Below are 16,779 nucleotides of genomic sequence, written 5' to 3'. Positions count from 1 at the left end.
CGGGACACAACTAAGCTAAAGCATATGATAAATGCTTTTGAATTATTGTCACTGGGGGCAAATTTGATGACAATGGCAGATTAGTCTGGGTGGATGAAATCTCTTGGCAAATGGGAGGCGGGGATGCTTCGGTGGTCGCCATTCACTATCAATTTCCTCACAGAAAATAGAAAGTGCATACTGGAATTACCTTACCTTAGGTTCAACTATTTTTTAGTTTTTGCTTTCATATCATGTCCAACTCTTAAATGTGTAATGCAATTCATAAAAATGAATTTCATTCCCAAAGCACACAATGCATAATTCAAATAACCAATTGTAAGTCACTTTGTAAAACAGAAAACACAAATGAGCCTTCTCATTGGACACCTACAGGTAATCATCCTAAAAATGATTAGTCATTTCTTGTCACACCGAACGCAACTCTAGAGCCAGTGCAAACATGTGGATGCAAAGGAACACTTTTCTTTGTGATGTCAGCATTTAGGGGTCCTTTGTCGAGAACAGTCTGGAGCATGCCTTTGGGGAGAGAGGGAGGGAAGGGGGGGGGGGGCTGAGACGGAGAGAAGGACAACAGGGGGGGGGGGGGGGTGGGGGGTGAGACGGAGAGAAGGACAACAGGGGGGGGGGGGGGGGGGGGGGTGAGACTTTTCATCAACCTTCAGCTTTAATGACTTCCTTTAGGTGCTTTTTGACTGCCTTCCAGAGGGGCAGCGGGAGGGAGGGAGCTTTCTCTCCAGACTTGGCCTCATGCCAAGATGACAATCAATGTCTCTGTGTGTCTACTGTGGGAGATTATTTCGGAGGTCTCTCCCCCACTGCCCCCCCTCACCCTTCCTCTCTTTTTTTATTGGAGGAAATGGTATTTGGAAGCTACAACAGGATGTCCCATGGCTGGCTATGACTGAACTGTTTCAACCCCCCTCCGCATCCCTCGCTTCCTCATCCCTCCGTCCTCCCTCCATCCTCTCTCTTCTGTGGCTGGACATTGTGAAATGGCTTAAATTAATCCAGGATCCCTAAAGCAGAACCCCCCCCCCCCCTCTTTCTCTCGCTCCTTTAGAATCCCAGTGAAATCAGACAAATGAGTAATGCTTCTCTTCATCCTCCTCTCGTCTCCACCGTCTCACTCCCTCTCGCAGGATTATCATCTAGTCACCGGATGGTGTCGTTGCCGCGGACGACGCAATGGTGTTTCTGCCATAGAATTACAATACTAGACATTAACTTTCTGATGTGTTAAAGGTCAGCCATTTTGGTCATGGAGATGGTCAACCATGGCTTGCCAGTGCTGTGATAAAAGTGTGAAATAATTAATTTGAAGAATTTATCTGCACGGTTTATTTTTTTGCTAGCCAGCCAGTTTTAGAAAAAAGTATAGAATTATTAAAATGAACTGCCATTATACCAACATTCTATTCAAACAATGCAGTCAATCCACAGCCATACACTGGCTGAAACCAGTTGATAGGATTTTTACAAAAAAATATAAATGCAACAATTTAAGATTTTACAGTTCATCTAAAGGAAATCAGTCAATTGAAGTAAATAAATTAGGCCCTAATCTATGGATTACACATGAATGCGAACACATATGCAACTGTTGGTCACAGACACCTTAAAAAAAAGGTGGGGGAGAGGCTCAGAAAACCTGTCAGTATCTGGTGTGACCACCATTTGCCTCATGCAGCACAACACATCTCCTTCGCATAGAGTTGATCAGGCTGTAGATTGTGGCCTGTGGAATGTTGTCCCACTCCTCTTCAATGGCTGTGTAAAGTTGCTGGATATTGGTGGGAACTGGAACATACTGTTGTACACATTGATCCAGAGCATCCCAAACATGCTCAACGGGTGACATGTCTGGTGAGTATGCAAGCCATGGAAGAATTGGGACATTTTCAGCTTCCAGGAATTGTGTACAGATCCTTGCGACACGGGGCTGTGCATTTTCATGCTGAAACATGAGGTGATGGCGGCAGAGGAATGGCACGACAATGGGCCTCAGGCAATGTTCCCTAAAAAACATTCAGACGCTGAGCAAATTTCAGGTCTGCTGAGCGCAAACCTGTCAGTTGTGAAAATTCTGTGCAACTTCCAGCGCACGTTTACTGTGAACACTGAGGCTGTACCCGCTTTAAGTTTGTTTTAACAGGGGCCAAGTAGGATATTTGACAATAATGTAGGTCTACCAGAGTCTACAATCAAAAACAAATGGAGAAAATGCATCCCTTAACATTTGTAACATGGAAATAGCAGTCATATCATTCAGCCTACAGTAGCAGCCAATGTGTGGAGCTCAATGTAGGCCTACATTGGAAAAAAAACATGGAGCTTGGCGTTAACCTGTTAATCCACTTGTCCTTTATCTAAAGGTGACTGAAATTGTGTTTGATGCAAGAAACTACTTTACAAAATAAAATGCATTATTTAGGGGGTCTGTGGTTGTGAGGCCATTTAGACATACTGCTAAATTCTCTAAAATGGAGGTGGCTTATGGTAGAGAAATTGAAATTAAAATCTCCGGCAACAGCTCTGGACATTCCTGCAGTCAAGCATGCCAACTGCACGCTCCTGCAGAACTTGAGGCATCTGTGGCATTGTGTTGTGTGACAAAAATGTGCATTTTAGAGGGCCTTTTTATTGTCCCCAGCACAGGGTGCACCTGTGTAATGATCATGCTGTTTAATCAGCTTCTTGTTATGCCACATGGATGGATTATCTTGGCAAAGGAGAAATGCCCACTAACAGGGATGTAAACAAATCTGTGCACAAAATTAGAGAGAAATAATATTTTTGTGCAAATGGAAAATTCAGGGCTCTTTTATTTTAAGCTCATGAAACCAACACTTTACATGTTGCGTTTACATTTTTGCTCAGTATAGATAAGTACTGATATTGTATCATAATAGCACACACAGCTTTACAAGAAAACAAAAGGGTTTACATTAAATATATTATATACATCACCTGACTTACTTTTATTTTCCTGCACAAGTAAAAACAGGATTATGCCTCTACTGCCATTCATTCCAAATAGACTGGTTTGGATTTCTCCCTGACCAATATGGCTGCCATTTTTCACCCCATTCTGGAACGTTGAGGGATATGCCATAGCCCTGCTACTAATTTCAAAACAAATTTTGTCACATGCTTTGTAAAACAGTGAAATGCTTACTTACGAGCCCTTCCCAACAATGCAGAGAATTTTGAAATAATAGATAAGGAATAAATGCACAATGAGTAACGAACGATAACTTGGCTATACACACAGGGTATGGTGTCAGCTGCAGTGAATCACAATGAGTGTAGAGTTCAAGAGAAGAGCTTAAGAAACCATGGCTGAAAAAAACCCATCTAAAAACACACTGAGGAAAGGAGTGGGAAAACGATTGAAGGATCCAGCCATGCCCAATCCATAACTATCATCGTGCGACAAAAAGCAGCTGGACAAGCTCTGAGGATCAGGCCTGTTGCCTTGCAGCCTGCACCGTCATGTATATGTATACATACTGTATACTTAAACCAGACCATTGAAAAGCAGCTTAAGTGAAAGGCAGATATCTTTGAATTGATGCAATTGGCAGCACTGCTTAGACCACAACCAAACAAGATCCTCTTCCTAAAATGGTGTGATACGATAGCAGTATACTCCCTCTTAATAAATCACTGACAAACAGGTCTGCCAGCAAAACAAGTGTATCCATACACAACAGCTTGTGGAATTGTCTTTAAAAGGGGACTCCAGCAAAAATGAAATGTTATAAATGATTATTTAAGCCATTTCAATCTTTGTCATTAAGCAACTTCCTAAAGGCAAACAACCTGCATATAAGAACTGATCATTTTTTTTGCAACAATAGTGACTTTTGTAAATTACTTCTAGAACTATAATGTCTCCTTAAGACTTCTGTTGGGATGACTCTTTCCCGCCGCCTCAAATACAGTGTGAAAACAAACGGTCAATGGACAACTGGAGTAGCCTTTGGCTCCTACACGAGGTGGAATGGCAGAGTAAGGCGTATGATGGCGCCGTGTTAATGCGATTAGAATTGTAATCGCATTCTCAAAATACCTTGGCACCACCATCGTCCAGCTGCTCCAATTCATTAAACAGCTGCTGAAAATGTGTTAAGTTGGCTGGCTTAGCATGTCCGTTAGTGGCCATGGCCTTCACATGTCCAACACTATACCAGCGACTCCCTGGACGCATCGCAAATGGCACCCTATTCCCATTATAGTGCACTACATTGTTAATAGAATGTAATTTGGGACACAGCAGAGTTGTCCTTACAGACAGGAAGGTCCTTGCCGTGCAGGTTGTAGGGGGTACAGCTCAATAGTCTAAAGTGGCATTCTCCTCTCCCTACTTCTCTCTCAACCACACGGATCAAAACGAACAGGAATATATGTGTGTTGCAGATAGAAATGTAATGAAAAGCAGACATAATTCCATATTCTACATGACAGAAAAATCATATCCGGTTGAGACACATTTCTATCTGCACACACTCCTGGACAGGGCCCATGACAGCTAACCTTGGCAGCGAGCTCTGAACGAATCTGAGAGGATTTCAATTGGCGAGCAATACAGTGAACACGAGCTGAAAATCCTATTTTAAAAAGGTTATTTCCCTGATAAAAGGCTTGAGCATGATACTTCCCCATCCCCGCCACAAAATGGGGAGTCTGGATGCCTTCCAAGCGTTTGTCCGACCACCTACATTGACAAACCTAAAAACCACGTGCTGCACAAATCGTGTCAGCTAATTAAAAGAGGGGATCAACATTCTGACCTGAGACCTGTGTTATGTATAAAAATAAATGGTTCATGAACTTTTCCCCTTTTACAGTTATGTCTCAGTGATAAACTAGGGTCCTGTTCAGGGAGTGTACTTCTCATGCTACAGAAACGGCACATACTGTGGGCTCCTCCCCCACGGCCTGGAAAAGGCTACCCATTTACTTTGTCTCGAAGATTCAGGATTCAAAACATCCTGAAACACTGGGCATTTGAAGATCCACTGAGAAATAAATCAACACTTTGTTTAAAAGGAATAGTGGCGTTTATACAGTACTTAGTGGCTAGTTGAAGAAAACTAGGGTAATCAAATGATCACTTTGTCATTGGATTTCAGTGACATGAATGAAACCTTGAACCACACAAAACACAATGTCCTCACAAAAAGGAATTGCAACTGTGCATTTTATAGGAAATAGTCTGCAAGTTGAAAACACACAGTAAATGGGTCAGATCTGGTAGAACTGACAGCAGAGACTGAGACAATAAGTTCCACATTCAACCCAACACAGAACTGCACTACATTGCAACCTCATGTACCCCCCCCATACATCTCAAGAGGCAAGAGACGGGAGATTGAGATGACTGCTAGTGCTAGATATACAGATGATAACCGAGGGGGTGTATTCAATAGGGCGAAATGTTTGAATGATGCAGATAGAAATGCAATGTATACTGTAGAGCAGAAATGACTGCCTATGCCTATTGTTCTGTAACGTTGCGCCATCCTGAACAGACACGTCCTTTTGAAAAAAAAAAAGTATTGTATAACTATTCCCAGCACTCACTTCTCTCCAAATAGAAGCATTCATATACATTAAGTCTACAAAAAATTACAAACACCTGCTCTTTCCATAAGACTGACCAGGTGAATCCTATGATCCCTTATTGATGTCACTTCAATTCGTGTAGATAAAGGGGAGGAGACAAGTTCAAGGATTTTTAAGCCTTGAGAAATGGATTGTGTGTGGTATTCAGAAGGAGAATTGTCAAGACAAAATATTTGTGTTTGAACAGGGTATGGTAGTAGGTGCCAGGCGCACCGGTTTAAGTCAACACGGGCCAGCATCCCTGTGGAACGCTTGACACCTTATAGAGTCCATGCCCTGACGAATTGAAGCTGTTCTGAGGGCAAAAGGGGGGTGCAACTCAATATTAGGAAGGTGTTCCTAATGTTTTGTACACTCTGTGTATACAGGAAGTAATCGTGTTGCCCTCCCAAATTAGAAACATGGGGGGAGCAGTGTGGTCATTTAGTTATACAATTCAAATGGCAGACTAATTAGAAGATAGTCAAGAATAGTGATGAAATCAACCCAAAAAATTTGCTGCATGTTGTGGATCCACCAGAAGCCAGTTATAGCTTTGACTAAAACACATGATTGTAAGCTACCATTGTTTAAAATACCAAAATGTTATATTTTTTCCAACCCTCCAAGAAATGAAAGATGACATTAATAATCACAACGTTTATATACAAATAAACAATATCCCAACCAAAACCAAAATCTTTGGGCTTCGACAAAAAAAAAAAAAAAAGAGAAATTACAAAATGGCATTGCAACAAAGTCAAAACAAACAAAAAATGTTACATTTACAGTGACTAACTATTTTTACCACAGGTTGCACATGTTCTCATCTGTACAAAACACAGCATTTGTATTGTATGTCCTAAGAATACACAAACTCATAAGACTGACATTGGTCAAGAAAAAAATGCAACATATTCTGCCTTTGCGTGGCCCTGTGAGCAGCTACAACCACTGGTATTCCTGTTGAGGCATCGCTCTCAGCAGACAAAATTAACTTCAACTCCTCAGGTTAGCAAAAAGGACAAAGTTACACAAAAAAAATAAATCAGTTCAGTTCTCAATTCTAATGCACAACTTTGATTTGGCAACGGAGGTCACCGTGAAATAAATAAGATTCAGTCTTACATACGTAAGAGTACAATTTTTCCTCCTAAAATTCCAGGATTCAAAATAGTTATTTTAGCTCAGGCCTGCTTACAATACTGCCCAACCAAGCAAAAAAGGCAGTAACTGCTCATTTGGTTGAAAATGTGTTATTTTTGCAACATATACATGCTTAATCATGTGGACATGTATCCTGTCTCTATTGTATTTTGTAGAAAATGGGGGTCATGTTAGCAGTAACTGCATGAAGTTACTGTGAAACCAAAGGTAAATAAAAGCCATTTCTATCAGTTCCACGCTATGAGCAGTTAATGCCTTTTTGCTTGGTAGGGCAGAATAGATTGATCAAACACTAGGCTTGGTTTCAACTTGAGCAGCGGAATACAAGTGAGAGCTTGTAAAAACAACATGCAGCACACTTTGGAAATTTGCCTCGTCATTGTCCAATACATCAATTAAAGATTTGGTACCAAGAATGGAATATACAATTGTGTTAATTTCAACAATTTGAGTTCATGATTTGTCTTCAGCTCGTACCGGTGGGCACTGATAACAATTATTGTTTTGGAGGAGAGGGTAGAGTTGCCGTCTTCATATAGAGGGACGTTTGATTGCCATTCAAGTCATCCGTCACAAGATAATTTAAATCTTAACGTTGTGATGACAACGCGCTGCTCCACCGTCCTTCCAGAGCCAGAGAGATGCATGTTGTGAAGTGCTTGCACAAGACTAACTCAGTGTTGCTATTCTCTCTCTCTCTCACACACACACACACACACACCTCAATAAATAAAGACCGACAAACGTGGTAAGGCAGTGTTGAACATGCACCATTCATCACAAAGAACGCCAAAAAATTCAATACATGGTAATAATATGCACATTAGTTTTAAAAGCAAGGTCACTGTTTCTTTACCACGTTTTTTTTTTGTGAACTGTGGAATTTTTCAAGGCTTTCTGGGTGATATTCCTGGTCGACAGGACTCATCTCCAGGGTGACACGACACGCCGATCCGGTCTGTGCTTACGGGCTACCCTGGTCGCGTGGAGAGACAAGATCCAACGAGCATTGTGGAGCGACCAGAAGGCCAGGCACTAAGACCCGGGGCAGGGCCCGGCCGTGGCAGGTCATCTTTTTGCGTTGCAGTGAAAAGTACATTTTTGGGGAGTGGGGGGGAACAAAAGAGGAAGATTCCTAAGTTCTTCCAACATTGTTCCTTGCAACAGCCAGCAGCTCCAAGACCTCATGACGTTCCAGACGTTTCTAGGTAACTCTGGAGCTTCCGCACCGTAGTTTTGTCCAGGGAGCAGAGGTCAAAGTCAAAAGTGGTGTTTGTGATGTGGAAGTGTCCAGTCTCCTCGATGAGGTTCACTATCTGTGAGGGGAAAGAAGTCACAGACAGAAAGTCAACAAACCCTTAGACTACAGTCTGTAAACCCTATTTCCTACCAAGTACGGAGGAATTGTACACATTTCCTTTGTTAAATCATCCACATTCAACATTAGGAAGTTGTCCTAATGTTTGGTATATTGACCAGCAGCAGAGTTTCCGCCCTATACAGTCTCAGGGAGCAGCCTAGTCAGACAATGTTGGACCGCACACTATACAATAGACTAATTCAAAACAAATTTGTGGGAAGAGTCATTGAAAGGTGGGTGGGCTAGTGTCGGTTTTTACTACAATGAATTTGGAATGGGGACCCCCCCTAATTCACTCCACTGTACTGTACTCCTTGCATGTGAACTCTATCAGAGAGGGAGAGGCCCGAATAGGAAATATGCTTTTTCCTTGGCTGGTGTCTTATTGGTTCCAGCTCTCCGCCGATAGGGAAGTGTGTGCGTGTGTATGCATCTATCTTGCAGTGATTACTGGAACTCCGGTGTTTGAAGCCGTGGCGGTGTTGTAACGTAATGGGTGACCCTAGCCTGATCCGTTTCATACTACAAAGCACCGGTTGGGCCTCCATGTGGAACGCATTTCTCCTCCCTCCCTCCCTGAGCGGCAGCCGGACCAGGAGTGCAGGGAGACTCGGCCAATTGTTATGACATGGAAGATAGAATTCAGATGCTTTCAAGTCGAGTGTCAACACACACCCCTCCCCCCGTATCTGGGGAGAAGGAACCACACCAAGATTACCGGACCTGGTTTTGGTCAGGTAGGACAGCACTTTGGCAGATGCTACAGAGTCATTTCTATTGAAAATAAACTGGCCACATTTTCTTGATTCTTCTTCTTAAAAAAAAAAAAAATATGAAATGACTCCATTGCGGTTTTTCCAAAAAGAGGCAAAATAGCATTGGGAGGTTGGAAAGTTAATCATTCACATGTCTCATATTCAGAGGCTGTGAAACACTGCTATGACACTGAAGTCTCCAAGCGCTCTGAGGATTAGCTTGATTATGCCGTGAGTTAGCGCTCGGGTCGCTGATGTTGTGCGGGGAGGAGTTTTTCCACCGATGCTCGGAGCCAAACTTCTCATTAGGAGAGCGAGCCCGCTCTTTGGCAACGGCGGCTGGGAATCTCCATTAATGCGGTCATATGATAGGCCTTGTGAACATAAGCAAGAGGACGTGTGCTTTTAGATGGAGTGGAGAAAAAAAAAAGGTTAACCAAATCATTAATAATTGCCAGACACCTATACGAAGTCCTCAATTATAATGTGCTGTGTAACAGATACAGCATGAAGCCCAAACAAAACGACCCTAGCAAGCGACATCTTCCATGCAAACATGAACCGGCAAACGTACGGGTTCATCCTCCGAGAACACATTTATTAGTACAGCAAACCCACACAAACAAACACTATTGGACCTCACCTGTTGGAGTATGTGCCTCTCTCTCAGTGTCATCAGTCGTCTGTGTAGCTCCACCAGCTCATCCAGGTAAGCCTGCGAGAAAGAGATGGAAAGCACGGCCCATCAGCATGGGGGAGTTGCACTAAACAAGACTTTTTATTTATTTTTTAAACTGGGTCAAATCCGAATGTCATGTACGTGAGCCGTGGTTTGATTTAAAATTTGCCTGGGACGACAACGATGCCAACTGCGTTGTCGCAAAAGTGCAAACCAAAGCAAACCTCAAACTTTCCTGTGTTTATTTGAACCATGTCCGTTACCTATTTACACCATTTGGGACTATGACAGGGAGACTAACCGGGCCAAGTTATGATTATCAGGAAGACCGTCTCCTGTCCATTTGCAAGAGCCTTGGTGACCGCAGGCACTTCAGTTTAGGACTGCAAATGTCCTGGCGACAACAAATGTCCTGGCTACAATACCATTCAATTACACTGATATGACCTTATCTCTGTAAAACCCCAACCACAAGGAAGCTACTCACCTTGTCACAGTCAATGTTTTTATTCTTATCCTGCTTTGTTTGCTTAATGGGGCTCTTCACCTCCAGTATCTGCGAGACATCAGGGTTGTATTCATCAGTACACAACGTAGCAATAAGTTTGGTAACGAAAAACAAGCGTTTATTAGGCAAGTTCAGGTAGGCCCCTCCCAATTTCGACCCATTTCCTTTCATTTCGTTTTTAGTGATTACGACCCAGATAAGGGATTATCATATGTACCCACTGGAAAACCACTGCTTTGTTTAAAATGTACACAACGGTCATTATTTACGAGTAGCATTGTGGCTGGCGCACGAGGGAAACGCATCCTGGGAATTATAGGATGCTAATAAGACTGATGTTTCCATACATCATTGGTGTCTAAAACCAACAACAACTGTGTTCAATTTCATAATGTTGATGATTTTATTGGTCTTACCTGGTTATTACTGGTGTTTATTAAAGGCGGGGGCTCGTGGCGAGAGTGGGGAGAGGGCGCTGAGCTGTTCTCACTCTCAGTGCCGTCACTCAGGCTGACCCTGCAGAAAAGGAGGATGACAACCATTGGAATACTATACAACTGTATTACTGATAATGGACCATTATTCAAATAGGAACATTTTTTTTTTGTGGTTTTTCCATCCAATCGAACCACACACACAGAGCACAAGGTCAGAGCAGCATCCCTGAAGCTATTTTGAGATGAAGAGCCTTGCTTAAGGGCACAACGGTAGAGGTAGTACCTGAGATGGCATATAATACTAGTAACCTTTAAGTTGCCAGTTCATTAAAGCCCCATTGAAAACGACCCTGGGGGCCCCCCCAAAGGGCCATGTTGCCATGACAATGGCCAGGCACTACCTACCGGCGGTGGCGGTGTGTCATGTGCGTGTGCATTGGTCGCTCCAGGTCAGAGTCCATGTCGTTGTCATCGTTGTCGTCCTCCTCCGAATCATCCTCGTTGTCGTCGGAGTGCAGGTCATGAATTATTGAACGAAGGGGACCCAACACTGTGTGTAGAGAGAGAGAGAGCGAACATTCGTAAAGAGGAAACAATTTGATAGTGACTAATCATGCCCAGTCTTGCAATTCCATCCATGGATTGTGTAGTCAGGTGTGAGGTTACCTGTGTGGGCTGTGGCAGGGACGGCCCCTACCTTCCTGCGGACGAATTCAGCCACTGTGTCCATGGAACAAAATCACAACATGGGAGTGAAGGGGAAGAGATGGAACATGTTATACCCCATTTGGGGTGGCCAATAAATATAAAAAAAATTGAATGATTGTTATTTCCAGGTGACCTGGAGAAAAGTGTGTATGCATAGGTTCTGGTGTTACCTTGGCGTTTGTGGCTGGCTGCAAATCCTGAACTGGAACTAGAGCTTGAACTGGCTGGACTGGGCTGCTCCGACTGGGAAGAGGAGAGGGGGAAAGAGAGATCAGTGACCCAGACACGATCTACTACATGGCAAATGTCAGTGCTCACAGAGTTCAAAGCCTTGGGTAGGGTGCAAACACTGGACACAAAACACTGAGTCCGCAGCCCACGCTTCAAGTCTAGTTAGGGGGTCATAACATTTCCACAGAGGGCCATGGTAGTGTATGTGTCACGTAGAAATGCTAGGGGATTGGAGATCAGATTTTTTTTTTGTAGATAATCTTCCATCCTAAAAAGGCATAACCGTGCTTGCTTCCACTGTAAATCTGGGCTTGTCAAACCCAAACATGGTAGACTTACAATGCTTCACAAGGTTGAAAGCAGTATTCACCCAAAACACACAAAACAGACAGTTGGGCAGGAAGGCAACCTTTGAAAGGTAGACTGCAGCATGTCAATATAAAACAAGGGAATTTGGTTCAATTTTCACATACAAAAGACAACATTTCTGGAGCAAGCCAGAAAATCCCAATTAAGTTCCCGCATACCCATCCACATGGCTGCACGCCCATATCAACTCAAGCGGTCTGGGGTGAATTTGGTCCTATTCAGAGCCATCATGCTGCCTAAATTTCATACCAACAAATTCTAATGAGAAAAACATATTGATCACTGGTCTCAACTGGGAAAGAAGTCTAACCTCAATGGAACTTCCTGGTTAAATAAAACCAGCAATTTATGAAGCCCTTCTTACATCAGCGGATGTCACAAAGTGCTGTACAGAAACCCAGCCTAACACCGCAAACAGCAAGCAATGGAGGTGTAGAAGCATCAAATACTTCCCAATTGTTGCAAGTCGTGTGCAAGTCCAGTATCAAATATAATTTTAACAAATACATTTAAAATCAGAGAATGACAAAAAGTTAACACGACCAACCAAACCACGTTTCTTAACACCCGCCTGCACCAATGTGTCGGAGGAAACACCGTTCACCTGACGACTGAGGTCAGCCTGCAGGCACCCAGCCCTCCACAAGGAGTCGCTAGAGTGTGATGAGCCACGTAAAGCCCCCCCCCCCCCGGCCAAACCCTCCCCTAATGCGGACGACGCTGGGCTAATTGTGTGCCGCCCTGTGGGGCTACGGATCATGGACGGTTGCGATACGGCCCGGGATCAAACCCAGGTCTGTAGTGACGCCTCTAGCACTGCCGGAGGCATCTGCAACTTCTCTACTGGATATGTGGCTCTCCCAACCATTCAATTTCTCCTTAGTACAGTTCCTACTGGGCTTATGGTTATAGGCTGCAATAATAGCTAATAAGAGTCCAGAAAGCCTATTAAGTGCATTAAATCCTTAGGAAGACAGTGCTCTGTAAGCAGGCGTGGCACCCCGGTGGCGTGAGTGGCAGTGATGAAATCCCTGGCATGGGCCAATAAGGAGAGAATGTGACAGGTTTACTGGCTGGGCTCCCAGGGGCTCCTGTATTTACAACGTACATGCACAACATTCACTCTCCCGTCACTGTAGAAACGCTAACATGTGTGGGTGAGCAATGGCTTGGTTCCAATACTTTGAAAATGCCTCCTTCCTTCATGTATGGGCTAATCACTAATTGATGGTATTATGTTAACCAAGACAATTTGAGTGAACAAAAAGGAGAGGGGTATATGAATTAAGAGACTATAGGAGGACATCATACATTATCATATCATGACACTCATAGTACCAGGGAGGAAGATGAGTGCCTAAATGTACCGATCTACTGTGCTCCAAATGACACCAGAAGTTCTGTTACCTATTACACCAACTTTCATATCCATGTCAGTCTAACAAAAAAGTTGTACATTTTGCCAGTGTTTTAAGTTAGTGCAAAGGGGGTGATAGTTCCTTTCAGTAGAGAAAGAGATGAACATCTGCAAGTTACCATTAAGTTAATCCTCCTTAGAAGGCGGCACAAAAGGAAATCTGAAGAAGCCATTAAAGTTAATCTGAATTAATTTGTTTACATTCCTCTCAGATGACCCCTTGGAAGAACCAGGCCTGGGTCTCTTGAACAATACCAAACTCACAGAAGTGTTCTGGCCCTCCAGCCAAGGCAGCACAAAGCAGTGATTTACAGCCAGGACAGGGCTGATACAAAATGTTTTCAGCTTATAAAACTCTTGATAGGGCCGTCTTATGAATACACCTGCTGCAACAAAGAAACAGTGGATTTAAAAATCGAATAGAGCCTGAATGGAGAGGACAAGCTATTTTCCTGAGGCAACAAAAATAATTAATTGAATTGGAGAATTTCCAGGTGATGGATCTATGCCTGATATGGTGGGGCTTCGGTTTCCTGTCTGGCCTGTGAGGTGTGCTGCAAGGCTGTGTACGATTTCCATTCCAAATTGGGGAAGAGTCAACAAACTTCCATTACCACACACACACAAAAAACTCCTCCTCCCCTCACTTCTACCAAGATCTGGGCTGAGTATTGATGCTGCCAAGTGTCTGGCTGGCAAGTGTAGGGGTAAGCCCATTAAAACCAAGCCCCCCTGTGGGGTCCCACAGAGTCATGAGGGAATCTTTGATGTTCTCGCTCTCCCTTTCTTTTTGGAGCATTTTACAGCCTGTTTGTCTGTCTGGGTGTCTCTGACATCAAATGCATGGTCAGAGGCCTCGGTTGTAAATCAAGAGGCTTTTCTCAGTCTTTGGTTGTCCAGCCAAAAACGAGAAACTTGTAAAAAATAAATAAAGGGCATTTCAGAGCGCCACGTTAAAATCATCTGGTCTGGCATTTGTGCTGTGTCCCAGAGAGAGAGAAAGAGAGCGAGTGAAGGAGAGAGCTGGAGATTACCAAGGCCTATCCCTTACCCTTCACCCGGCCTTGATTAATAGCAAAGCTGTAACGGTACGGTACATTACTTTTTTAAAAAGCTAATGAAAAAGTGACTTCAATCAAAACTGACAGACAGCAACTGTGGTGTAACAGCTGAAAAGATGCAAGAACCAGCCACTAGCTAAACATAAGACAGAACAAAATAGCCACACTGCTTAAAATTCTCACTACCATTGTAAAAATTGTTAGGTGAAACAGCACAGACATACTAAAGTCAACCACATGCCCATAAAATAAGGAAGAGTATTATTTGTCAGTGTTATATTTTAGCTGGCTCTTGAAGCACTGTGTGGGTTAAGCCAAACGTGACTAAGTCATCATTGGTTTCGTCCTCCATATCGCAAGAAATCAGCCACAACTCATCCCCTCAATATTTTTTAAAATGTAAATAAGCAGGGAAGACTGACAGAAAAAGGAATTAAAGGGATAGTTCAGAAATTACACAAAGACAAATTGGTTTCCTTACATACACTTACCATATAAGTAGTCCATGGACACGGTATGACAGCAATCCGTGGCTTTGGTTTAGTTTGTCACTGTTTACACATGCTAATGTTTTAGAATGTGGAACAAATCCCATTCAAGTCATACACCGAGTCGATACTCCCCTCGACCACACACTCAAATTGAGTCAAACATTCTTTCCCATTCACCACTATTGTAAGAGAGCCACCTTTGTCAATATTTTGTTATACAGGGTTACCTAAAACAGTCCGTGTTGTTCAATGTACATGTAACCTGCTAAAAATCCCAACCCACGGTTCGTAATGCTCCCACGTAGGGAAATATAGCCTGTGAGAAGAGCCCTGTAACTTCAAACTATTCGGTGGGGACCCAGTGTCAAAGTAGGCTACACGTAGTTATGTGTGGAAAATCTTTTATCACAGGTAAAACATTAACTTGTTTAGTATAGTGCATTTGTAACTCCACTCACTACTTGTAGCGTTAGTCTGCGTCGTTAGTTTTGGCAAGTGTAACGTTCCGGTCGGTAGCTAGCATATTGCTGCTAGCACCGTTATAAGTAGTGAGAATGCTCTGGAGCAGGCAATGTTGAAAAGTAATTGTTTGACATGTATTTCTTAAATATAGTTTTGTAATTGACTAAAATGAGCAGACAAGAAAATTGCGTTTCAAAAGGATTCTGCTGTGAGCTAATGTGGTAACCAAATGTTGCTTTACCCCCACACGCGGGCAGGGCCGCGTCATTCTAATACCGATGCGCGAAAAATGCTAATATCGGTCGGAAGTCGCGTGACTTCATTTTCGCATCTCCCAAGTCCTTTAAGGGAGTTGCAGCAATGAGACAAGGTAGAAGTTGGGGAGAAAGGGGGGAGGTAAACAAATAAATTGTATTTTGACATTTACATTTCACACCCAGCTAAAATAGTTATTTTCACAGAACATACCAAAACTTATTTGTAGGGACAAACAGCTGATGACTAAAGGCCAACACGGACTTCTTCCAATTCTCCAGCAGAGGTCTATGTACTGTAGTACTGTGTCCTCTCCAGCCAATCAGTAGCATTTGTTGATTAAGTATGAGCCAGGGAGAAATGGAAACTAGTAGGAGTGCATCCCTGGGCTAAAGACTACAAAATACCATGAGAAAAACAATACAGTATCCAGCAGAAGAAATAGGCAATGACAGACAATGCATCCAAGTGTGTGTGACCACATGGTTGTGTAACTGGGAGCTTTAAACCTCATCCAAGTGGAAGACTGAGGTGAAAGGCACTTTGAAGCTAAATGACAGATCATTTTGTCGTCTGATCTGTGGCCCCGAGACACCACACAAAGTAAAGACACATCTACTCCTTCCCCCGCTATGACATGCAACTTCCAGGATGTGTGTGTCTATGTCTGGTGACTGTAGAGGCTAAGGCCTAACCCTAGACAGCAACTCGAACCAAAGCAACCGACTTGCTTGCCTAGTATGGTTCAGCCCTGGGGAAAGCCTTCTGTAATTCGTTGTACTACACAGGAGAGCAAGGGGAATACGAGATGTAATTCCATTCAAATTCTAGAGGCGTGCGAGCAGCCACAAATCGCCTCCCTGGCTATGGGGGATACAGCCTCTTAATCTACGGGCCCGGGCTGCCAAATAGAGCCCTCTCTAACCCTGGTCTCTGAAACCGTATACCCTTGTTACAGTTTATGAACTTCTCTCAGATCCAAAGACTTAGTCAATCAAGAGGGCCAAAGATTAGCCTTCATTCAGAATTAAGAGGTCTTCTAGTGTGCTGGAGTCAAAAACACAGACAGAAACTGAGTAAATGGACCTCACGTGGTCCGAGTAAGAAACCCACATCTTAGATGTCCATTTTCATAGCACGTAAGGCCATTAGCCTATTTTTAATACTGCAGACATTTGATTTGCACCTAAACCAGGAAACCCACACGTCTTGGTTTAAAATGTTGCTTTTCAAAGTGCTTGTGCAAAAGCTGCAGCAACGGAACATCGT

General features: G+C 43.2%; 1 protein-coding gene across 3 annotated transcripts in view; it reads right to left on the bottom strand.

The window, feature by feature from the left end:
- Nucleotides 1-4,587: 4,587 nt before the first annotated feature.
- Nucleotides 4,588-16,779, bottom strand: part of mllt3 (MLLT3 super elongation complex subunit) — a 48,699-nt gene continuing 36,507 nt past the window's right edge. For 2 of the 3 annotated variants that reach the window (XM_036987630.1, XM_021615178.2), the window contains exons 8-14: nt 11,395-11,467; nt 11,183-11,236; nt 10,922-11,066; nt 10,496-10,595; nt 10,059-10,127; nt 9,536-9,607; nt 7,962-8,093 (exon numbers count right to left, since the gene is read on the bottom strand). In XM_036987630.1, coding sequence (XP_036843525.1) covers nt 7,962-8,093; nt 9,536-9,607; nt 10,059-10,127; nt 10,496-10,595; nt 10,922-11,066; nt 11,183-11,236; nt 11,395-11,467 — 645 coding nt within the window. Of the gene's footprint in view, nt 8,094-9,535; nt 9,608-10,058; nt 10,128-10,495; nt 10,596-10,921; nt 11,067-11,182; nt 11,237-11,394; nt 11,468-16,779 lie in introns of all 3 variants that reach the window. The other variant, XM_036987629.1, reaches the window with a different exon arrangement.

Source organism: Oncorhynchus mykiss, chromosome 9 (genome assembly GCF_013265735.2).
Source record: "Oncorhynchus mykiss isolate Arlee chromosome 9, USDA_OmykA_1.1, whole genome shotgun sequence".
Lineage (NCBI taxonomy): Eukaryota > Metazoa > Chordata > Actinopteri > Salmoniformes > Salmonidae > Oncorhynchus > Oncorhynchus mykiss.
The sequence above is the reverse complement of the archived record's forward strand: the minus strand, read 5'-3'. Positions and strand labels throughout refer to the sequence as shown.